Source organism: Salvelinus sp. IW2-2015, linkage group LG18 (genome assembly GCF_002910315.2).
Source record: "Salvelinus sp. IW2-2015 linkage group LG18, ASM291031v2, whole genome shotgun sequence".
Classification (NCBI taxonomy): Eukaryota; Metazoa; Chordata; class Actinopteri; order Salmoniformes; family Salmonidae; genus Salvelinus; species Salvelinus sp. IW2-2015.
The window spans coordinates 11303917-11329927 of NC_036858.1; the positions used below are offsets into that span (position 1 = coordinate 11303917).

A 26011-nucleotide genomic window follows, 5' to 3' on the forward strand; every position below is an offset into this window, starting at 1 on the left:
GGCCTGGGATTAAAATACATACATACATACATACATACATACATACATACATACATACATACATAACACACACACACAATATAAATATAGGACAAAACACATCACAATAAGAGAGACAACACTACATAAGAGACATAAGACAACATAGCAAGGCAGAAACACATGAAAACACAGCATGGTAGCAACACAACAACATAGTAGCACCACAACATGGTAGCAGCACAAAACATGGTAAACATGATTGGGCACAGACAACATCACAAAGGGCAAGAAGGTAGAGACAACAATYCATCACGCAAAGGAGCKACAACTGTCAGTAAGATTGTCCATGATTGAGTCTTTGAATGAAGAGATTGAGATAAAACTGTCCAGTTTGAGTGTTTGTTGCAGCTCGTTCCAGCCGCTAGCTGCAGCGAACTGAAAAGACGAGCGACTCAGGGATGRGTGTGCTTTGGGGACCTTTAACAGAATGTGACTGGCAGAACGGGTGTTGTATGTGGAGGATGAGGGCTGCAGTAGATATCTCAGATAGGGGGGAGMGAGGCCTAAGGGGGGAGTGAGGCCTAAGAGGGTTTTATAAATAAGCATCAACCAGTGGGTCTTGCGACGGGTATACAGAGATGTTTGTCAGGGCATAGACAACAAGGTGTCGAAAARGTTCCACAGGGATGCTGGCCCATGCTGACTCCAATGCTGTTGTCAATTTGTCTGGATGTCCTTTGGGTGACGGACCATTCTTGATACGCAGCGTGAAAAAAACAGCAGCGTTGCAGTTCTTGACACACTCAAACCTGTGCGCCTGGCACCTACTACCATACCCCGTTCAAAGGCACTTAAACCTTTTGTTTTGCCCATTCSCCCTCTGAACAGCACATGTGCACAATCCATGTCTCAACTGTCTCAAGGCTTAAAAATCCTGGGGGGGGGGGGGCCTGATTGGTATCACACTTTTGCCCCAGCTAACACACCCGTCTCCAATAATCAACTAATCATGATCTTCAGTTTAGAATGCAATTAGTTTAAATCAGCTGTGTTTGCTAGGGATGGAGTAAAAGTGTGACACCACCCCGGCCCCCGAGGACTGGAGTTGCCCACCCCTGGTCTGAGTCATGGAAAGAGCACGTGTTCCTAATGTTTTCTACAATTAGTGTATAGTAGTGATGGGCATTCCGAGTCTTTTTGGTATGCTGGATCATTTGGCTCCGTTCAGCTAAAAGWCCTGTCCATTTGGCTCCCAAARGGCTCTTCGTTCATTAGTGCTTAGAAATGTAACATGACATGACAAAACCAGCAAATATCTTATGTTAAACCTATAAAAGTTGCCTGCCATTATGTCAGATCGTGACATCCGAGTTCAAATACATTTTTACCTGACCAAATTATTAGACGGCCCGCAAAAAAAATTAAGAAATTTGAACGCTTTGAAAAAATGCATGTGGACCAGAATGAGTSTCTCTCCTCACTTTCTATTGTTCCTGCAGTGAGGAATTACAGAATGTTTTTATAACTTATCTGCAGATAATCGTGAGCTTAAAAAGCAGTTGTAACAGTATGCAAATCAGGGAGACAGTGTCTAGTTCGAGAAACAGACGCCTCACAAGTCCTCAACTGGCAGCTTCATTAAATAGTACCAGCAAAACACCAGTCTCAACGTCAACAGTGAAGAGGTGACTCCGGGATGCTGACCTAGGCAGAGTTGTAAAGAAAAAGCCATATCTCAGACTGGCCAATAAAAATAAAAGATTGGGGGGGGGGGGGCAAAAGAACACAGACACTGGACAGAAGAACTCTGCCTAGAAGGCCAGCATCCTGGAGTCGCCTCTTCACTGTTGACGTTGAGACTGGTGTTTTGCAGGTAGTATTTAATGAACCTAACAGTTGAGGACTTGTTAGGCGTCTGTTTCTCAAACTAGACACTAATGTACTTGTCCTCTTGGTTAGTTGTAAACCGGGGCCTCCCACTCTTTCTATTCTGGTTAGAGCCAGTTTGCGCTGATAATGTACGCCTATGTAGATATATTTTTTTACAAATCTGCCGTTTCCAGCTACAATAGTCATTTACAACATTAACAATGTCTACACTGTATTTCTGATCAATTTGAATGGACAAAAAATTTGCTTTTCTTTCAAAAACAAGGACATTTCTAAGTGACCCCAAACTTTTGAACAGTAGTGTATATATAAAAGAGAGTCTTTGTTATAATGTGATTGATGACGATGCGACACCGAGCCAGACTCTGCCCGCCAGCATCTTACAGAGCAGACCGTTTGTACTAGACTACAACAATTACTCAAAAAGGGGTTAGTGGTATTTATGGATTGTGTAAAATCCACTGTCTCTACCGCATCCGCTTTGTCTACTAGATATACAAAAGTGCCAAGGCCTAGGAGGTAGGGACTAGGAGTGAATTTGGAATGGGGCCGCCACAGACAGTATTAAGGCCCACCTCACCTCCCACTTAGTCTCCTCCAGCCGGGGCCCTAGGTCGATCTTCTCATGCTCGTAGGAGGTGCAGCGCTCCTCCAGCTGCTCCCTCTCCTGCAGCAGCTGGCTGAAGTCCTCCTGGAGCTTCTTCTTCTCCTGCTGCAGCTGGAAGACCTGCAGCTGGAGCACCTGCTGGGCACGCTGGGCCTTCTGGGAGTGTGTCTGCATCCGTGTAGCGCAGGTCTGACGCAGCTCCTCCAGCTCCAGCTCACAGCGCTTCTGCTTCTCCTCATACACCTGGGGGGAGAGAGGAGACAGGGGGAGAGGGAGACCGGGTAGGTGAGGGTGGCATTGTGTGAGGGTTGCATCGTGTGTGTGTGTGTATAGTGATTGTAATGGTTTGAGTGTCCCAGTATGTCATGACATTTGTCGTTTCGTGTGTGTTGGTACATGGTCTGTGTGCCAGGTGCGTGCATGTGTACGTGCGCTTGCATGCCTTCATGTGTTTTAGAATAAGTGAAGGAAGGTGATTGTGTCTAATGCTCTCTGGTCCATTTACGCCACCATGTACCTGACAAATGGCCATCTCGTTCTCGTCCAGATTGTCTCGGAGCTGCTGCAGCTCCACGTCTCTCTCCCTCAGCTTATCCTCCAGGTCCCTCACCACCCCCTCGTACCCCCCCTCCACGGGGGCTGGTGACCGCCCGCTCGACCCGCTGTCCGACAGAGGCTGGACGCGCCCGCTCAGCGACCCCGACCCTGTGCTCTTACTGGACGAGGAGCGCCCGCTATCCGAGTTGGAGTGCCCGTGCACATTGCCGGGCGCCGTCTTCATGGGCTCTAGGTGGCCACTGACAAGCGGGGTGTCTGCGGGCGGCAGATTGTAGGGGATGCTGCCATAGGGTGGCAGGCTCGACAGGGAGTTCCGGCCCGAGTCAGACATGGAGCAGGTCTGGCTGCCCCCGCCCACGTGGCGCCCGCTGCTGTAGGAGGTGCGTTTCTCCGAGCAGGGCGACAAAGTGTCTGTCTGGCTACCAGGTGACAACAGGTTGAGATTGTTCTGGCTGTCTGATAGGCTGGACCGGTCGTGGCGAGGGGAGAGGTACTGCATGGAGTTGCGGCTCTTGGGGATGACGGGTTTGAAGGCGGTGGGCCGGATCACTGTTTTCTCCATGTTCTGAGGGGTGAAATAATTGTTGGGTAAGAGGTTGTAAATAATGTATATTCAGTGAATGTTTCATTTGTTTTTTCTAATTGTGTTCCTGTGAGAGTAGATTGATCTACTGTAAATTTCAAGGAAACTGAATGACTGTACCATATAGCCTGGACAGGGTCATACTCACCTTCTCCAGCTTCCCCGATACGAGGACCAGTTTGGGCGGGGCTCCTCCTACGTTCCCATTGAGGCTCCCCAGCTGCCCCTCCTTGGCCTCCTCGGTGTCAATCCCGGTCCTTGGGCTTCCGTTAGCCATATGGTTGTCATTCCAGTCCCCCACATAGTGCTGGTTCAGATACGAGTAATTCCCATTGGTCCCGCTGTCCTTACTGGAGCCAATCCCCATCAAGGGCTTCCTGTTGCCAGGCGGAGTGAGGCTACTGAGCAGCGGATCCTGGGATGTGTCAGAGGAGCCCAGGCAAGAAGTGGCACCCAATGTGGTTCTGTGGAGCTTGGAAGTGCCCGGCTCGGGACCAATATCAACGGGCCGGTATTGACGCTCCAGGTAGGCCGGGCCGGAGCGGTGGGCGATGAGGCTGCTGACGGAGCCCATGGCCTCCTGGGAGTTGGAGGTGGAGGGGAGGTTAGTGGGCGTGTGGGAGGCAGAGGGGTGGCGGCGGGGGGATCCGTTGAGGCCGGGGGTGTGGTGACGCTCAGCCGGCACGGGTAGAGCCTGAATCAGGGCCATGGTGGCTGCTGCTCAGTGGGACAGCCACACGGTCTGGGGGGACAGAGGTAGAAACAGAGGGACACAGTCAGTCAGATGAATGGGAACTATCAACGTAGCAAAGCAACAACAAAGCGTTACAGTAGAAATATTAGGAATGTACAGCTTGTTTGGACTATGGAACCATCCAGGGTCGTGTTCAGGAGGGCTCAGTTCTGAACGTTGCAGATAGAAATGTCTTAGAGATGACCTGAAGAATGTTCACAGACATGCTTCTATGTCATGTAACATATTCTACATTACAGAGAAAGCGTGTCTGAACTTTCTGTGACCCTGGTAAAACCATAAAGACTGCACGGATACAAACAAAATATGTTCTCCTCCTACAGTTAAATATCCTGTAGCCACACAGACAGAGCCAAGTCATTTACAGAGCCCTTTCAAGCAGCACAAACATGGGCTTCAGGCCTATGGCTTTCGATGCCTGAGACAGCAAAGGCACAGTCTCATCTCATGGCAAATAGCCCCTGACATGGTACTCATGATGGGAAGCAAGGCGACTGTCTGTCTCCCTACATCCCTTCAACCTCCTTTCAAAACAATGTTAGGGGGAGTGAACGACAAATCCTAGGGTATTCAATTAGTAATGACATCGTACACACACGCATGCGCACACCATGGCAACCATCTCCTCCCAACCGGTGATCTCATCCAAAACAGCAACACTACACAGATCGACTGTGACATCATCAGTCCCAAGGCACACCGTCTGGTGGTGATGGGAGAACAATGGTAGACAGGAAATGGCGCATGATGGTGAGGTCACGCTTCGTGTTTTGCAGGAACCCAGCTGTGTCAGGGTTCTCCCCAAAGAACGTAAGAGGGGCGCTGCGCCACCTTGTGGACTGGCTGCGCCGCGTTTCAATCATTTAAGGCTCTAGATTGCAGGAAATGGCACCACCTTGTTCAAAAAAATCCGGTACGCATTTTAAATAAATCATCACTGCTGTAGGAGTCATCCAGAGCATAACGAGGTCCCAGGGACAGATGTGTCCTGTTGGAGACAGTTCAGTGTCAGAGCTCTGTGAAGTCAGGATCTAAATCCAGATACTGCACTAGCCCTAAACTATGTCAAGTCATTTTCCACACACACACACACCAGTGTGTTAAGACCAGGACAGTGATTAAAAATGGGACCGTGGCATGTCTATCAACCAGCCAGCTCCTCATTAATTACAGCCAGCTTGGCACCAGACAGGCACTGCCACCCTGCCAAGACAAACAGCCTACCACTAAGGTTTATCTGTGATTATGACATTCTAATTAGCACAGAGTGGAGGGGTAATAAGTGATCCCTATTTATTTTATCCGATCATAACTGGGGCAGTTGTATGACAAACAGAAATACTACATACAGTAAAGAATGCAGTATACTGTAGTCTCACAGCAAAAGGGTCTGAATATTTTTGTAAATAATGTATTTCTGTTTTCGCTTTGTCATTATGGGATATTGTGTGTAGATTGATGAGGAAAAACATTTATTTAATCAATTTTAGAATAAGGTTGTAACGTAACAAAATGTGGAAAAAGTAAAGTACTTTTTTTTCTGAATACTTAACCGTGTTTGGTCTCTTCAACAGTGGTTAATGCGTCTGACCAAGGACCCGGGCATGTCCTTCATCGACAATTTTGACTCTTGGAATTGGCCTGGCTACTTTGTGGAAGACAGAATTCACCTGGTTGAAAATGGCTCCTGGATGTTGTCATCAAACATTGGGAAGGTTCTTGGTCAACTAAATTGATGTGAGGACAATATTAGCATTACATGTAAGTCTGTTTTTACCATCCCCTCCTCTTTGGTCTCTGTGAGAGTTCCACATGTTGTATCTGAAAGTGGTAACATGCCAAATGGTGCTAACCGGAGAAATGTAATTGCTATTCCTACTTTGTTTTATTTTCCTAATAGGCATAATCCAATCTTTGAGTCTCCTGAAATCTCAAAGTAAGCTGACTTGTATTGAAACTCCGTATGATTTTAAATGCAGAAAAGGTTTGACATTTTTACATCTAAATATTCGTAGTTTATTACCTAAAATGGATCATGTCAAGGTCTGGTTCTCTCCCTGATATTTGTATTGTATCTGAGACCTGGTTAACTGATAAAAACCCTGAACTCTTGAGGTTTCTATGGATGGTTACAATGTGTTTAGGACTGATAGGAAAGGCAAAGGTGGTGGTGTGCTATTTACACAAGGAATATTATTTCTGTGTCTCTGTTAAAGGCTACCTCCAGCCCTAAACAATTTGAATAGTTGGCTTTAAGTCTTCAGTTGGGTTCACACTCAAAAATAAGTCTAAATAGGAATCTATCMTCCAATCTCCGCCAAGAAGTGTGTACTAAACGAACTCACTGATTTAATTGCAATTGTTATTACCCCAGAGGTGTTGATTGCCTGAGATTTGAATCTTGCATGGGGAACGCAGGATGCTGACTGTTWCATTTTTTTTTTTACTAATTTAAATTTGACCCAGCTGATTACAAAGCCCCCTGTCCAAACTTTAAAGGACCCCACGAAATCGACTGATTGACCTCATATTTACTAATACTCCAGAGAAATATGCTGAGAGTGGGCTATTTGCTTTAGATATTAGTGCCCACTGTCCCATTGTATGTGTCAGGGATATACAGATGCCTCGATCCAAACCCTGTTTTATCAACAAGAGGAATTTTTTACATTTCAACGAACAGGCCTTTTTTTGTGACCTTTACTTCGGTGACTTTGATTGTATTGCATCTATACCTGACCCAGAGTTGGCTTTGAACCACTTCACAAATGTTTTCAATGGTATTATAGATAAACATGCTCCCTTTTAAAAAAAAAAACGGAGAATTAAAAATCGGTCTTGCCCTTGGTTCTGTCCAGAGCTATCTGAAGTCATACACAACAGAGATGCTGCCTGGGCCAAAGCTAGATTCACACTCGGGCCCAGACGGGCAGTCTTTTAGGCGATTGAGAAATCTGTGTGTAAAACTAGTGTAAAAAAGCAAAATCAGATTATTATGTTAATACACTATCTGAATGTACAGGGAACCCAGCTAAATTCTGGAAAGCTGTTAAATCACTGAAGGGTTATGTCTCCTCGTCTCTCCCCCAAGAAATGAATTTAGATTCTGGCKCTATTACTGACAAATTGATATCATTAATGCATTTAATGACCATTTTATCTCCGCAGGCTTTATATTTGAATGCATTTCAAAGCCAGCTCTTGAAAAGAGTAGTTTGGATGTAGATGGTGAAAATCTATTGAATGATACTGAAAATYTTGGTCAGGAGRTTTCTTTTCGGAAATTCACTGATAACAAAGTCCTGGATGCTTTYTTAACATTAGCCCAAAAAAATAAAAAAACAACAGGGGCTGATCATTTGGAGCCTGGTCTGCTTATGTGTGCAGCACCCCTTATTGCTGGCTCAGTAGCCCACGTTTTTTATTTAACATTGTTATGAGGAAGTATTCCAAAAGCATGGAAATCTGCATATCTTGAAAATAGATTTTTCATCTCAATGTGACTCCCTGTTTAAATAAAATACATCTATACCTACATTGTCAAAAACACACAAATTTGTGTTTGCAGTAGTGCACTAAACCTTCAACACACTATTTGTTAGGATATATGTTTGCAGGTTGACTACTATGCCCTTTTCCATGCTCATTACACAGGTGCACCTTGTGCTGGAGACAATAGGCCACTCTAAAATGTTACTTTTTCTCCAACAACCCAATGCCACAGATTTCTCAAGTTAAGGGAGCATGCAATTAACTACCCCATCCCCATATTGTTATTTATTTTTGCTCTCTTGCACCCCAGTATCTCTACTTGCACATCATCATCTGCACATCTATCACTCCAGTGTTATTGCTAAAATTGTAATTATTTCACCACTATGGCCTATTTATTGCCTTACCTCCCTAATCTTACTACATTTGCACACAGTGTATATAGATTTTTCTATTGTGTTATTGACTGTACGTTTGTTTATCCCATGTGTAACTCTGTGTTGTTGTTTTTGTTGCAATATATAAAAAAGAAATTGACAGGAATGTCCACCAGAGCTGTTGCCAGAGAACTTTGTTCATTTCTCTACCATGAGCCACCTCCTACGTTGTGTTAGAMAATTTGGCAGTACAACCGCGGACCACGTGTATGGCGTCGTYTGGGTGAGCGGTTTGCTGATGTCACCATTGTGAACAGAGTGCCCCATGGTGGTGGTCGGGTTATAGCATGGGCAGTGCATAAGCTACGGACAACGACCACAATTGCATTTTATCGATGGCAATTTGAATGCATAGAGATACTGTGACGAGATCCTAAGGCAGATTATCACGCCATTCATCCGCCGCCATCACGTCATGTTTCAGCATGATAATGTCACAAGGATCTGTACACAATTCCTGGAAGCTGAAAATGTCCCAGTTCTGCCATGGACTGCATACTCACCAGACATGTCACCCATTGAGCCTGTTTGGGTCGCTCTGGATCGATGTGTACYACAGCGTGTTCCTGTTCCCACCGATATCCAGCAATTTTGCACAGCCATTGAAGATGAGTGGGATATTCCACAGGCCACAATCAACAGCCTGATCAACTCTATGAGAAGGAGGTGGGTAGCACTGCATGAGGCAAATGGTCACACCAGATATTGACTGGTTTTCAGATCCACTCCCCTACCTTTTTTAAAGGTATCTGTGTGACCAACAGACGCATATCTGTATTCCCAGTCATGTGAAATCCATAGATTAGGGCCTAATACATTTATTTCAATTGACTGATTTCTTTATATGAACTGTAACTAGGTAAAATCTTTGACATTGTTGCCTGTTGCATTTATATTTTTGTTCAGTATAATTTCATTCAACATTCTGGCATGCAAGGAAAATTACCATGCTTTTCAGTGCTTTGTTTCAGACTGTATTCCAAGAACTGGTATCAAATTTCMGATTTATTAGGCAAGGAAGTAACCCTACTCCTCGGCCAGAGGTCGTGTGGTGCTCTGAACACTCCGAGAGCTAAGCGCTCTGAATTTACGAACGGACAATCTGACAGCGCTCTGAATTTACGAAMGGCCCAGAGAGCACTCTGACATTCTCATTCAACTCAGCTGACCGCAGCGTCGAAGACGTTCTCTGAGGAAATTGTTTTTGTCTCTCTGGGAAAGGCCTAGTATGTATTTAGACAGGTAGACAGACGCTCCCGCAGAAATAGCAATTTGCAGCCACATCGGCTATAACRACTTGTTTCCCTGAGAGAAACAAGTGGTCAGAGAAGGTAGTGGCCCGTGGGTTCAGTTCAGTATCACTGGTAGGTGGAAGAGCTCCAGTCTACCGTGATTTAATAACCACTGCATGGCAACGCTCACAGTCACATGACATGGCTATAGGGGTGCTCKGTCACGGGCAATAAAGTAATGGCAGCTTACCCCTCAGGTATTTTTAAACAGCATACCAAGTAATTAAATGAACATGCCATTGGCAGATTTGGTAAAAAAGTGAAAACGAACTTTACCTTCTCCAGATGCAGCGGGTTCTAGACTGCTGGACTGATAGGTGCAGGCCACACCCCAGGACAGCAGCATTTAGCTTATTCGCTACTTTCTTAAGTCGTCTCTTTGAATGCCAAAACTGCCATGAAATAAACATGCATGGTCTACACTAAGCACAGGGATCAAGCACAGAGAAGACCAAACATGAACGCATCTCATTTATTGGTGTAACACACAGACACGCATGGACACAAACATATACACTAGGCCCAGCAGACCCTGCTTGGCTTGTACGCAACATCACGCCAACATGCTTTGATACAAACCAAGAGGTTGCAGTAAATCCCRCAGAGTCAGTTGTACACATACACACGCCAACACAGCCAGAGGGATCTGGGCCCAAAAATACACCGTGCATACAAGGGGATGTGTCAGGACCATGAATAAGAACAGCTCTGTTTTACAGGCTGGTTTCGAGGCCGACTGGAAGAGGCACCACGAGCAGCACTTCTGATTTGGGATATATGAGTGAGAGTGAGAGYGCGTGAGTGAGAAAGTGTGAGTGAGTGAACAATGGGAAAATCACAGAAAGTGAGAAAGATAGAGAGCGTGTGCATGAGCAGTTGGGAACAAACGGTCTGGAAATCCCATTCTCCACTCTACATCTCCCTCCCAATCTAATCCACTCTCTCTATCTCCCTCCCCCTTTCCATRTTGATTCAGAGAGTGTCCAACACTGAAAGTAGACCACAGAGGAAAAGTGTGACATTGCTATTTTGGTCCAACAGACAACCTACCTATCCAAGAAAATAGACCTGTTTTTCTCAGCCCCGGTCTGTATGCTAAATCCCACATTGTGAGGCCATCGTCGTGATACGAACTGTCATAGTGCTTCTATGGATAATGAGGTGAGTCTTACACGTATACTTAATGCCATTCTCTCCCTCTGAGGGCTAACAAATTGAGGCAGCACGGATAATAATGAGACCAGTGAGGGYAAAAAAGAGGCCTCTTCTCACATGCATGCGCACATACAACACACACACACACATTCCTGGAGAACTTTTCTCTGCCTGTCACCACCTTTGTTTCAGTGAGCAGAAAGAGCTCTCCCACGCTAATAGCCATCTATAATAGTATAGATACAATGTTGCCTTACGGTAAACTTGCTACTATCCCATTTCAGATGACTCTGGTCATCAGAATGATCACTTACTTCACATTTTAGTCATTTAGCAGACTCTCTCATTCCAACTGACTTAAAATACATTCAACTTATGTAGGTGAGACTAAACAAAAATAGAAGAAAGAGATTTTTTTTTTTTTTTTTTTTTAAACATTCACCTCTAGGAGAAGTTAATTACACCACCAGGCATCAAAGGCTAACAGCTAACCCTCATGGCTCACTTTGTCAACAAATGTTCTATGTCTACAGTTTTGGGAACCCCATCTCGCCCGTTCCTGTTTTACATCAAACTACCTTTTTCCCAGTGCTCTATTCACAAAGCCCCCAACGTTCCCCGTCACAGAGTTACTACACACACGTACCCCAAGATGACCCTTGCATAACTGCTTCTGCACTGGGCCTCCTCTCGTTCACTTCAAAGTCTTTCAGCTCCCAGATAACTTGCATCCACTTTCAATGTGTTCCAATCCTCCCGCTGCTCTGTGTCGGTCTCTTCTCCTGAGGGAAACTTCTCTCTGAGTCCAAACGCGGCTTATTGCTCAGGCCAAATGCCACCAATGTGGATGGACGCTCCGGTCCCTCCTCTTCCTTTTTTCCTCTACCCCTCCCTCTCTCACACACACTCCCCCACACCACCTCCCCTCTCTCAACTCTCTCGCTCGCCCTCTCTCCACTTCTCTCTCCTGTGTGGCTTTGACCAAACAGGCTCCACTAGGCATAGTGTSCCTTGCTGCCTTTCTCAAGTAATAAAAAGGAGGAAAAGAGAGAGCGAGAGACCAGTCAAAGGGGAATTCTCCCCTCCTCCAGTCTGTCTAAATAGGGATGGAAATAAAGAAAGAAACTGGGCCAGCATGCTGATATTGGATCATTTTCCAACTTTTATGGCTCCTGTGATGTTGCTGCAGACATGCTTTCCTAACTAATCAGATAACTGGCTGTACAGATGTGCCATCTTAATTTGATCACTCTGTTCTTGCTGACTTAATGTATTCATGTTTTAAAAAGACTTTTAAAGTCTGTAATTTCCACTTAAAAATGTCTGACTTGATAAATGTATCAACCCCTATAAAAATGTCCATTAATTATAATCCGCATAATAATTCACATGTCCTGTTGCTGCAGGATTATTTTCCTGCTGTGAGAAACTGGTCAAATTAAAGGTCAACTGCTCTTGAAAACCAACTTCTCCTTTTGAAAACAGCCTGTATCTCATCGATATGAGTCAGAAACATTTATTCTACTGTCAAAAAAAGTGTAAATAGAATAATGTTGGTCATAAAGTCAGTCTCATCCAAAACAGAGTCATGACTAACTTCAGGGTTTGGTTTGGATTCCAATTATGTCAACAATTCATGCCCCCTTTTGCCTATTAACACATGGTCGCATCGTGTTTTCATGGAAAAGACTGGGTGAGTTCGCTTTGCATGGCCGGGAGCCCCGAGCGGGCGTAGACCTCTCCTTAGGAYGACCAATGGAATGTTTGAAAATGAGCAAACCCCGCATACCTGGCCATGCAAACCAAATTCCCCAGACAACACGGTGTATCTTTGGCAGTAGCTTGATATGCAATGCACATATTGATCAGGAAATAACTAAGTCTAGTGAAAATGGGCTTCTGTAAAGTTGATCAAGAATCAGATGGCCAGGATATGGATTAAATGCAACGCTAGCTACAAGTTATGCGGGCTACCAACCGTCAAACTGTGCCTGGTGTGGTTGCTGACAGTGAGTTGGTTACACTAGCTAGCTACATTATTTGATAATGCTAGCGGATCGCATGATGCTGTGTCTCATGAAACACATTCCAGACACWGATTCTCGCTACCTTTGGCATAACTGTGATTTGACCYAGAAATATCAGCTAGCTAACATTAGATGCCGCTAGCTATCCCCCAAGCTATGCCAACTAGCTGCTGGCAGCTTGGCTAAACTAAAGGTCAGCGCTGGCTTTACTTTATATTCGCCTCTTCCTCTCTACTCTAGCCCACACATAGAACTGTATTAGCCCTTGTTTGTTGTGGTTGAATGGCAAAGACAAAAAAAACACCCATATGAAACCACGCCCGGAAGACAACTCTCGTTTGCCTTCAGTCATGGCCGCTAGCATTTCTTATTGAGCGTTGATGAAAAATGAGGCCAAATCAGGAAGTGCAGCTCTCCTTTAAGATAGTACATCTGTATCTACAGTATGTGCGCCCATGAATGCATGTGTAAAAGACATAAGGTCTGTTCAACTCATAAGATAAATACATTTCCTTTTTATTAAAGATTARTCGGGATTTTGGCAAAGAGGCCCTTTATCTACTTCCCCAGAGTCAGATGAACTGGTTGATACCATTTRTATGACCCTACGTGCAGTTTGAACGAAGTTGCTAACTACTGCAATTGCTAACTAATGTTAGCATAATGACTGGAGGTCTATGGTATCTGCTAGCACTCTAGCAGATACCCATAGGCATCCAGTCATTGTGCTAACGCTAGTTAGCATTGGCTCATGAAACTACCTTCATACTGGACACAGAGACATAACAATTGTACCCACGAGTTCATCTGACTCTGGGGAAGTAGATAAAGAGCCTCATTGCCGGGGGACGTGCTACAGACAAGCAACATAACCCTTTACAGTTCATAGCAGGGTCCCACTTCAGTCAGTCACAGTGTGTTAGTTTCTTAATGAAGCCTCGACAGACAGTGAGATCCAAACACCTACTGACAGTCCCTGTTTTCAGCCTGTCTGTTTCCAGAGAAGTTATATTATACTCCTCCAGGCAGACACCATTCAGCCTCAACCCTGACCTGCAAATCCTCCATCTGGCCATAATCAATGAACAACTGTTTCAATCAATGTTAAGCTGTCTGACAGAGTAGACTAAAGTAGGGTAGCTAGAGAAGTAGGCTACAGCACATACATCTCTCTCTCTCAAAAGTCCTACAAGTGGGTCACACACTGCTCAGTGGTCTGCTTGTGTCCTTCATACAGTGAGGTGTTGAATAGGTAGAGCTCTTCACTCACCTTGAGGGAAACCAAAGTGAGGCTGAGAGAGGGGTGTAAAGCAAGGTGACCCCTGGTATTGGTCCAATCCAGTACTATAAGAGCTCTAAAGTTGTCTGCAGSAGACTGGATAACAAGAATCCCCCCGTGAGTGTCCAGACCGGGTGACAATTAATCATGGGCCCAGTCGCTCACCAACCTCTCTGGCACCAATTGACATTGTGTCTCACAGCATTATTGCATGAGAAGGTTTCTGCTGGAGCCAGACCCTATTGGAAAAATCTGACAACCCCATAGTAGAATAATTGTATCTATTTACCTAGTCCAAATCAAATCAAATTGTATTGGTCACATACACATGGTTAGCAGATGTTATTGCGAGCGTATCGAAATGCTTGTGCTTCTAGTTCCGACAGTGCAGTAATATCTAACAATTCCACAACAGATACCTAATACACACAAATCTAAGTAAAGGAATGGAATAAGAATATATAAATATATGGATGAGCAATGAGAGCGGCATAGGCAAGATGCAATAGATGGTATAAAATACAGTATATACATATGAGTTGAGTAATGCAAGGTATGTAAACATTATTCAAGTGGCATTATTAAAGTGACTAGTGATCCGTTTATTAAAGTGGCCAATGATTTTGTAGGCAGCAGCCTCTCGGTGTTAGTGATGGCTGTTAAACAGTCTGATGGCCTTGAGATAGAAGCTGTTTTCCATTCTCTCGGTCCCAGCTTTGATGCACCTGTACTGACCTCACTTGTTGTGTGTTCTATGCAAGAAAAATGTTTATTGAGGCGCATTCAAGTTACGAGTGCCATAGGGAGGGAATTCCCAGAATATAGTATAGTTAACTAGCCAGCTAGCTTTGTAGCCATAGATAGTTAAACAATGGAAGGTGCACTAAGTAGCTAGCTGGTTGAGGTTTTCCTTTGTTAACCAGGGCAGATGAAAGCAACATTCACCTCCACAAATGCTATTTACATTGATATCTATACTGAATGAAGCAGTTAAGGGACCTCATGGGCACCCTTAACTTTTACACTTCATTTAGGGGGGGGGGGAATTCACCTTAAAATGTTTTATGCAACGGACTTAAAGTTAAGGAAACTTTAAGGGAAAAGATGAGGGGGAAATTAACTTAAGGTGTTATGTAACCTAGGTCCAGTTCCCGTCTCCACACACTCTCAATGTGCGCGTGGCTGGTAGGCTTATGTCTGCCTGGCCGCAATGCAACACAACTAGCTCCTAGGTTTTTAAAAAGTGGATTATCTTGATTTAAAATGTTTCCCCATCCGCAATGTAATTACTCTGAACCGTGAACCGACCCACGGGTTGACAGAATGTTTTCAGTCTACCCGCCTCAACTGTGGGCATCCAAACCGATGCAGGACTGATTAGCTCAATAGGGTAAATGCAGATTGGCAACCCCATGCGTCAACCTATTTATGTATAGCCACTATGCTGCGTCAGTTGGGCTAGAGGTGAGTATGCTTATTGTTGCTAATAGCATACCTGATATTATGAACCATGCAAAAGCTATATGCATGGTCCAATATGTTACAATAATAAATCATTTTAACATTGTTATTTGGCTCATTTCTGGAGGTGGAAATGATACTTTAGATGGTGTCAGCATAATTTCATCCAACAGGTTAAACAAACACCTCCATCATGACTTAGTTGGGAGGAGATTTTCGATGTACTGATTCCATGGCACATGGTTTAGGAACTGATACACAAAACGACACCTGACTCAAATCTTAAAATATTTATACAAAATTCTTCTATATATATGGGATACAACCATCATAGTTCTGCAGATTTTGCTGCGAAGTGACAGAATCATTAGGTCACTTGTTTTGGTACTGCCCATATGTAGCTTGTTTAGGTCATAGGTTCAGCAATGGCTGAACATTTACTTGGAGCCAACTCTGCAGATGGCACTGCTGGGTGATTTGAAAAGTCATAGTCAACCGATTATTATATTATTGCTCTTAGCAAAAATGTTTCTTTAATTTACAATCTGTAGAAACTAAGAGAATAGAAATAGAAAGAACTTTTGTGAAACACAGCGGAATAATATATGGCAGCTAGAAATCAAAACTGGATGGTCTTCAGAGATAGATGGGAGCGGTTGATGGTAATGAAACGATGCAGACAATTACATTGATAGAAGTCACAATCTGCAATATTAAATCTGATCTACCCCTTAAAAAAAAAAAAAAAAGATGTTCAACCCCCCCCTCCATAGTCTGTACTTGGGACATTTAAGGTATTASCCAGGACAAATGCGACCTGCCAACTCGGTGTACCCATCTGGCTGTTCCTCTATTATATTTTCATAACAAGGGCTCCTGTCTGTGGCCAACAGAAAGCTAGGTAATCCATCAGTGTCTGGTCTGCTATCGCTGCATGGGGACATCACTCCCAGGGGGAGCCAGAGCTAAACTTGCCTCAAACAACCTCTCAACCAACCCTCTCCCAAAAATCCCTCTATGTCACCAATCACTTAGCCTAGAAATTCTAAACTAMTGAAAATAAACGTGGATTCAGTTAGATTTCCAAGGCTAGTACCGTAGAAATAGAATTCTATGGCTGGTATTGTACCAATCAGTCAAAATGCTCCAACAAATAAACCAAGCCAGATGTTTACCGCTTTGCACTTCCTTTAAATCGCTTTACACTGAAGTTGACGAGAAAAAGCTATTGGCATTAACCGGAGTTGCCTTTGTGGATAAAAAAAATGTGTAAATCACTATTGTAAGAGCTCTATTACATCTGTACAGTATTCACTTAGCAGACGCCTTAGTTACTCACACACACACACTCAGACTTACAGTATTGTGTGCCAAACAGATTAGGGGTTACGCCTCGATCTTAAGAGTTACAGCAGTTACAGGGTGGTTAAGTGACTTAATGCTTACTTCAAACAGCTGGAATTAGGTCATGTACGAGGATACAATTGCTCGACTTCAAAATTGACTTGGTAACACTTTACTGAAAGCCCACAGGCATAATGCATTCTACAAAATATCATAAGAACATATAACACCCTTAAATTGTCTTAGTATGATATACATAGGTCCGCAATAGCCCCAACGCTGCTGTGTCTTCTATAACACTTCTATCCGAAAGCACCCTTAGAAACAGAATGGTTCCAAACTGTTTCTGTTATGAAAGTATAAAGACAATTCAAAGCAGCTGTGAGCTCTAAAGTAACATTGCCACAGAGAGTCAATCTCAGTAGTAATTTGAGAATGTTTCCAGAGTCTAACTTCAAGGTAGAGGACAAAATGAAGATGCGTGAAAGCCAGAAAGCCATCGCTTTCTAGGAGAACCAGCTGAGTAATGGAATGGTAAATTGACAGTATAATCAGAAGCACATTGGGTTCTTGAGCTCGCTCACCTCTCAATGGCAGCCGGTCTTCAGCTTCTGGGGGCCTGAGAGAATTAGGGGGAACGGGTCGGCTGTGCATCCCAGGGACTCACTGTCGCTGTTGGGCCTCTACTCCCTCTCTGCTCCTAGACTACAGAAGCAACCAGAAAGAAAGATTTGAAGTTAGCAAAACACAGGACCTTAGCTACAACTGCTACAGTACCAACGCAGAGCTGGAAGATCTGAAGGGTCACAACTGAGTGTGTATACTACACTAGCATGTAAGGTGGAAGTAGCCTTTCCAAGGAAAATCAGAGTCATCATGTTAATACTTGAAGGGTAGGAAGCATTAGTTTTTCCTCACCAATGTAAACACAGTGTGGTCAAAGACTTAGTAACGGAGTTGTAGTCACAATCTGGTTACCTATAAGTACAAACACAGTTATGTTTTTGGGTTACGACATATTTATTATCTCATTTCCGGTTATCTTCTCAAAGAATTTGCTTGTAAGTTGGCTGAACATTTTATTGAAACCTGTCGTCATGAGTGCAAACAATTTGTTTAATTTGAAGTTAGAGTTTACATTATAGGGAATAGGCTGGCTTGCCGGGTCCTCCATATTACATCACCCCCCTGAAAAACCTTTTACGACACGACTACGGCATTCTGATCTGTCTTATGTAATGACCTGAAAGATGGCGAAGTGAGGTGTAACTTTGCATTGGGACTTTTGATGTGTATACTATTGCAAATCCACATGTAACATGTGGTTACGTTTTGCTGCCTACCCTGATTCAGGAGGGGTTGGGTTAAATGCAGAAGACACATTTCTGAATGCATTCAGTTGTGCAACTGACTAGGTATCCCCTTTCCCCTTCCCATAAAGGAGGAACGCAGAGGGGAATTCCATGCCAACTTAAGAGAACACTTCTTACGTTTGCCCTCATTTACGACTGAGTAATACTTCAACTTTGACCTCTCCACTATGTTCATTAGTCATCTCTAAAGCACCTCTGTCCCCAACTCTTTTGTCTTCCTCTGAGTGCCAGAGTATGGGTGAAACTCAAGACAGTCCGGCAAACAGAGAGCTTCCAATGGGAAATAAAGCCCTCTGGTTGCCATGGCAGCCTGCTCATGAAGCGGATTCCTCCCAGCAGCCTCTTGGACTGGGGCCCCGTTCCAATACTTTGATAATGCATCCTTCATTCCTTAATTTCTTTATGCGGCAACGTGGGACAAACTTACGGTGAAACTTATGCTGGACAAAGCATTCATCTGTGAAAGCAGCCATTTGCGACCACACTGCTCTGGCTGACTATCTGTGCCAGGTTCATAATAGGGAGGGTATTTGAAATGATTTTACTTTTAGAATAATATTATTAACTTTTTTCAGATATACCCCAAAGAATATTGTAAAAAATGCTCTCGACTAATCAAAATGATGCAAATGGCAGAGGTAAACAGCGAACATGTTTTTTTTCAGGTAATTTTGGCTTACAGCTACAGTTTTCACCATTATAGAACGGATTCTGAATCATAAAGGTTTTCTGGTGAGTGTTTTCCATTGAACTGTGTCAGGTATTGTGGAAACACCATTAGGTGCGCGCCTGTAATTGCTATTTTAAGAGGGGAAAATAGCATACCGATGTCAGGACAGACTGGAGGGCTAAATGCCCAGCAGTAGCTCAACACACCGTTATAAAAACTACATTCAAAGGTTTGCTGTTTTATTCAATTAAGAATTTCAAACGTCATGGTATATCCTTGTAGGTAACTGTTGGATTCTAGCTTGAAATATACTTATTCGTGTTCAAGTTATTACTTTACATGTACAAGGAATGTATATGTTAGGGGTCAAGGAAGGGTAAAGAGGAACTTGGTGTGTGGAAAGTTACTGTGAGAGAAAAGGGGAACAGAGTTTATGACCCAGGTCTGTTGAGTAAGGTGAACAGGAGGTCACTGATAAACATCATGGAGAAGTCACCAGGTAACCAGGAACTGCCCGACTGAAGACAACGCAACATTTCAAATCAAATTTTAATTAGTCACATGCGCCGAATTCAACAGGTATAGCAGACCTTACAGTGAAATTCTTACTTACGAGCCCCTAACCAACAATGCAGTTTTAAAAAAATACGGATAAGAAATAAAAGTAACAAGTAATTAAATAGCAGCAGTAAAATAACAATAGCGAGACTATATACAGGGGGGTGCCGGTATAGAGTCAATGTGCGGGGGCACCGGTTAGTTGCCCCCTCTTTTATACCGCTGCTACTCTGTTATCATCTATGCAGTCACTTTCATAACTCTACCTGCATGTACAGTGGGAAGAAAAAGTATGTGAACCCTTTAGAATTACCTGGATTTCTGCAAAAATTGGTCATAAAATGTTATCGGATCTTCATCTAAGTCACAAAAATAGACAAACACAATCTGTTTAAACTAATAACACAAACTATTATAATTTTTCATATTTTTATTGATCACACCGTGTAAACATTCACAGTGCAGGTTGGAAAAGTATGTGAACCCTTGAGTTTATTAACAGGTTGACCCTGCTTTGGCAGCAATAACCTCAGGAGGAATTTTGGACCATTCCTCTTTACAAAACGTTTTCAGTACCACAATATTCTTGGGATGTCTGGTGTGAACCGCTCGAGGTAATGCCACAGCATCGCAATCGGTTTGAGGTCAGGAATGACTGGGCCACTCCAGAAGGCCTATTTTCTTCTGTTCAAGCCATTCTGTTGTTGATTTACATCTGTCTAAAGGGTTGTTGTCCTGTTGCATCACCTAACTTCTGTTGCGTTTCAATTGGCGGACAGATATCAAGACATTTTGCACGAGAATGTAAGGCTAAACTTGGGAATTCATTTTTCTGTTGATGATAGCAAGCTGTACAGGCCGAGGCAGCCCCAAACCATGATGCTCCATCCACCATACTTTACAGTTGGGATGAGGTTTTGATGTTAGTGTGCTGTGCCTTTTTTTCTCCACACATCGTGTTGTGTGTTCTTTCCAAACAACACAACTTTAGTTTCATCTGTCCACAGAATATTTTGCCAGTAGCGCTGTGGAACGTCCAGGTGCTCTTTTGCGAACTTCAGATATTTTTGGGGGACAGCAGTGGCTTCTTCCGTGGTGTCCTTGCATGAACACCATTCTTGTTTAGTGTTTTACGTATTGTAGACTTGTCAACAAAGATGTTAACATCTTCCAGAGATTTCTGTAAGTCTTTAGCTGACACTCTAGGATTCTTCTTAACCTCATTGAGCATTCTGCGCTGTGCTCTTGCAGTCATTTTTGCAGGACGGCCACTCCTAGGGAGAGAAGCAACCGTGCTGAACTTTCTCCATTTATAGACAATTTGTCTTACCGTGGACTGATGAACATCATGGCTTTTAGAGATACTTTTGTAACTCTTTCCAGCTTTATTCAAGTCAACAATTCTTAATCTTAGGTCTTCTGAGATKTCTTTTGTTCCAGGCATGCTTCACATTAAGCAATGCTTCTTGTGAAGAGCAAAATCTAATTTTGTGAGTTTTTTTACAGGGCAAGACAGCTCTAACCAACAGCTCCAATCACGTCTCATTGATTGGACTCCAGGTTCTGATTTCTGACTCCAATTAGCTTTTGGAGAAGTCATTAGCCTAGAGGTTCACATACCTTTTCTAACCTACACTGTGAATGTTAAAATGATGATTCAATAAAGACAAGAAAAATACAATGTGTGTTATTAGTTTAAGCACACTGTGGTTGTCTATTGTTGGTGACTTAGATGAAGATCAGGTCAAATTTATGCAGAAAGGGTTCACATACTTTTTCTTGCCAGTGTGCATGAGGTAGAGTTATTAAAGTGCTGCATAGTGATAACAACCGAGAGTAGCAGCAGTGTAGAAGAGGAGGGGGGGGGGGGGGGGGGGCAATGCAAATAGTCTGGGTAGCCCTTTGATTAGGAGTTCGGGAGTCTAATGGCTTGGGGGTAGAAGCTGTTTAGAAGCTTCTTGGACCTAGATATGGCGCTCCGGTACCGCGCGGTAGCAGAGAGAGTAGTCTATGACTAGGGTGGCTGGTGATACCAGGCAGTGATGCAACAAGTCAGGATGCTCTCGATGGTGCAGCTGTAGAAGCTTTTGAGGATCTGAGAACCCATGCCAAATCTTTTCAGTCTCCTGAGGAGGAATAGGTTTTGTCGTGCCCTCTTCACGACTGTCTTGGTGTGCTTGGACCATGTTAGTTTGTTGTTTATGTGGACACCAAGGAACTTGAATCTCTCAACCTGCTCCAATGCAGCCCTGTTGATGAGAATGGGTGCCTGCTCGGTCCTCTTTTTCCTGTAGTCAACAATCATCTCCTTTGTCTTGATCACATTGAGGGAGAGGTTTTTGTCCTGGCATCACACGGACAGTACTCTGACCTGCTACCTATAGGCTGTCTCGTCATTTTCGGTGATCACTGTTGTGTCATCGCCAAACTTAATGATGGGGTTGGAGTCGTGCATGGCCGTGCAGTCATGAGTGAACAGGGAGTACAAGAGGGGACTGAGCACGCACCCCTGAGGGGCCCGTGTTGAGGATCAGCGTGGCGGATGTGTTGTTAGGCAGTATTGGGCAACAGATAGCACTTCTGAGAAGTTACACCCCTAATCTCATCTTGACATAAATGCCTGTTTGTTTGTGTGCAAAATGTGCTTGCAGCTGAGGCACCCAGTCAGAAAAATAAACTGGGTTTAAGCTTTTTCTAGTTGTCCATTTGAGGTTTTACTCTGTTTGTTCAGAACCTAACGTAACAATGTCACAAGGATCATTTAAATGTAATTTAGACAAAGCTTTTTCATTGTTAAAATAGGTGTGAAAAATGAACACTCACTCAAGTAATCAAATACTAAAGTCCGTTCGGATATTCTATTAATCAATTTACAGTATCCATCCCTAGTTTATTATAGGGCATAACGTTGGAGGAATGTTAGGATATCAACATGCCCAGCCCCCCCGTTCACAGGCACATAAATCTTTTGTCTTGCCCTCAATTGTCTCAAGGCTTAAAAATCTTTAAACTGTCTCCTCTCCTTCATCTAAACCAATTGAAGTGGATTTAACAAGTGAAATCAATAAGGGATCATAGCTGTCACCTGGATTCACCTGGTCAGTCTATGTCAGATGTTCGTAATGTTTTGTACACTCAGTGTACAGTGTATATCCTGGATATTTGCAGGATCAGAGATGTTCGCTAAGCCCTCGTGTCACGACTTCTGCCAAAGTCGACGACTCTCCTTGTTCGGGCGGTGCTAGGCGATCGACGTCAGCGGTCTTCGAGCCATCATTGATCTACGTTTCATTTTCCATTGGTTTTGTCTGGTCTTCTTACACACCTGGTTCCAATCCCATTCATTAATTGTTGTGTATTTAACCCTCTGTTTCCCCTCATGTCCTTGTCAGAGATTGTTTATTGTTATGTTCATGTTCTATGGATTGGTGTGCGACGGGTTCTTGTACCCACATTTATTTTATRATGGACTTTGGTTTTGGAGTTTGTTAAGTTATTAAAATACTAAATTTATACCAAGGTTAATTCTCCTGCGCTTGACTTCCCTGCCACCTACATACAAGACGTGACACCTCGATTCTTCTATTACAAGTGGAGGAATATTGCAATTTGTTCTTCGGCTTATTTATTGACTTTTTCCTTAAGCCAGGCAGAGTAAATATGTTGGTAACAGATGGAAGTGTTAAGAAAACTGTGGCTTCCCACATGTAATGCAGCTCAAGCCACATGACGATAAACTGGCTTCAGAAATATCACACTGTGGCAATATAATGCCAGTGTTGGATAACACCACATTGGATACACAGTGTGTGGGAGGGAGGTGCTACAAGACATATTGGATGATATGACAACATAATAGTAACTCCTGGAGGTTGATAGTTGGCCCACACGGACCATTAACAGGTGCTTAGCTGTGCCAGCCCTCTCTCAACTCCTACTCTGAATCGATTGGAAGCAGTAATCCACGTTATTGCCCCACCAGCTGCCAGATAGAGGGGGATTAAACTCCATGCAGAGAGAGAGAGAGAAAGAGAGCGAAAAGAGACTGCGAACCCTCTGTTCACCATTTCATTACATTATTAATCTGCTGAACAGGCACCCTCACAGACAGCCATCGATAACACTAACCTCTCAATGACCTGTTCAGTGAGCCATTACCACCGACAGACCTTTATTGCAGGCTACCTTGGGGTGGCAGGTAGCGTTGAGGTTAAAGAGGTGGGCTAGTAAACAGAGGGTTACCAGTTCGAATCCCAGATCTGTCAGGAGTGTAGGATGGAGGATAGCTGGAGATCGCTCTCACTATCTCCAATCTGTTAAAATATCTTATTGAAGGGAGAGGTTCACAGGTTCATATTCAAGGGTGCACTTGGATACGTAAACTGTATTGATTGATTTCGTGAAACACTAAGGGTGTTTGCAAGGCCTTATAAACCTAAAAAGGGGAATTATTTGGTTAATGCTCTGTTTTGCAAAGTCATGAATAATATGGTACCTAATTGCGCCTTTAGTGTGAATAAGTAGCTTTGTTTCAAAAAAATAATCTCTTTGGGCCATTGTCCTGTTGAAAAACAAATGATAGTCCCACTAAGAACAAACCAGATGGGATGGCATATCGCTGCAGAATGCTGTGGTAGCCATGCTGGTTAAGTGTGCATTGAATTCTAAATAAATTACAGTGTCACCAGCAAGGCACCATCACACCTCCTCCTCCATGCTTCACGGTGGGAACCACACATGCAGAGATCATCCGTTCACCTACTCTGCGTCACACAAAGACACAGCGGTTGGAACCAAAAATCTAAAATTTGGACTCATCAGACCAAAAGACCGGTGGAAATCTGTCCAAAGCTCCTGTTTTTTGACCCAAGCAAGTCTCTTCTTATTATTGGTGTCCTTTACTAGTGGTTTCTTTGAAACAATTTGACCATGAAGGCCTGATTCACGCAGTCTCCTTTGAACAGTTGATGATGTGTCTGTTACTTGAACTCTGTGAAGCATTTATTTGGGCTGCAATCTGAGGCTGGTAACTATAATGAACTTATCCTCTGCAGCAGAGGTAACTCTAGGTCGTCCTTTCCTGTGGTGGTCCTCACGAGAGCCAGTTTCATCATAGCGCTTGATGGTTTTTGCGACTGCACTTGAAGAAACTTTCAAAGTTCTTGACATTTTCCGAATTGATGTCTTAAAATAATAGACTGACGTTTGTCTCTGCTTATTTGAGCTGTTATTGCCATAATATGGACTTGGTCTTTTACCAAATAGGGCTGTCTTCTGTATACCACCGCTACCTTGTCATAACACAACTGATTGGCTAAAACGCATTAAGAAGAAAATAAATTCCACAAATTAACTTTTAACAAGGCACACCTGTTAATTGAAATGCATTCCAGGTGACTACCTCATGAAGCTAGTTGAGAGAATGCCAAGAGTGTGCAAAGCTGTCAAGGCAAAGGGTGCCTACTTTGAAGAATCTCAAATATAAAATATATTTTGATTTGTTTAACACTTTTTTACTACATGATTCCATGTGTTATTTCACAGTTTTGATCTCCTCACTATTATTCTACAATGTAGAAAATAGTACAAATAAAGAAAAACCCTGGAATGAGTAGGTGTATCCAAACTTTTGACTGGTACTGTAAGTATTCAGACTCTTTGATATGAGCCTAGAAATAGAGCTCAGGTGCATCCTGTTTCCACTGATCATCCTTGAGATGTTTCTACAATTTGATTGGAGGCCACCTGTGGTAAATTCAATTGATTGAACATGATTTGGAAAGGCACACACCTGTCTAAATAAGGTCCCACAATTCACAATGCGTGTCAGAGCAAAAACCAAGCCATAAGGTTGAAGGAATTGTCTGTAGAGCTCCGAGACAGGATTGTGTCAAGGCACAGATCTGGGGAAGGGTAKCAAAAAATGTCTGCAGCATTGAAGGTCCCCAAGAACACAGTGGCCTCTATCATTCTTAAATGGAAGTTTGTAACCACTAAGACTTCCTAGAGCTGGCCGCCCGGCCAAACTGAGCAATCGGGGGAGAAGTGCCTTGGTCAGGGTGGTGACCAAGAACCCGATGGTCACTCTGATAGAGCTCCAGAGTTCCTCTGTGGAGATGGGAGAACCTTCCAGAAGGACAACCAACTCTGTAGCACTCCACCAATCAGGCCTCTATGGTAGAGTGGCCAGACGGAAGCCACTCCTCAGTAAAAGCCACATGACAGCCCGCTTGGAGTTTGCCAAAAGGCACCTAAGGACTTTCAGGTCATGAGAAACAAGATTATCTGGTCTGATAAAACCAAGATTGAACTCTTTGGCCTGAGTGCCAAGCGTCACATCTGGAGGAAACCTSGCACCATCCCTACAGTGAAGCATGGTGGTGGCAGCAACGTGCTGTGGGGATGCTTTTCAGTGGCAGGAACTTGGAGACTAGTCAGGATCGAAGCAAAGATGAACAGAGCAAAGTACAGAGAGATCCTTGATGAAGTCCTGAGTGCTCTGGAGCAGGTTCTCAGACTGGGGCAAAGGTTCTCCTTCCAACATGACCA

At 43.6% G+C, this 26011-nt stretch overlaps 1 protein-coding gene across 3 annotated transcripts in view; it reads right to left on the reverse strand.

Annotated features, from left to right (window-relative positions):
• LOC111977902 (leucine zipper putative tumor suppressor 2 homolog) overlaps nt 1–26011 on the reverse strand; it is a 42886-nt gene that overhangs the window by 2688 nt on the left and 14187 nt on the right. Inside the window, exons 2-6 of one of the 3 annotated variants that reach the window (XM_070448320.1) lie at nt 17780–17839; nt 17446–17566; nt 3769–4362; nt 2997–3602; nt 2453–2722 (exon numbers count right to left, since the gene is read on the reverse strand). In XM_070448320.1, the coding sequence (XP_070304421.1) occupies nt 2453–2722; nt 2997–3602; nt 3769–4329 (1437 nt within the window). In that variant the 5' untranslated portion in view covers nt 4330–4362; nt 17446–17566; nt 17780–17839. Of the gene's footprint in view, nt 1–2452; nt 2723–2996; nt 3603–3768; nt 4363–11396; nt 11598–17445; nt 17567–17779; nt 17840–26011 lie in introns of those variants that run through there. The other 2 variants (XM_024007681.3, XM_024007682.2) reach the window with 2 other exon arrangements.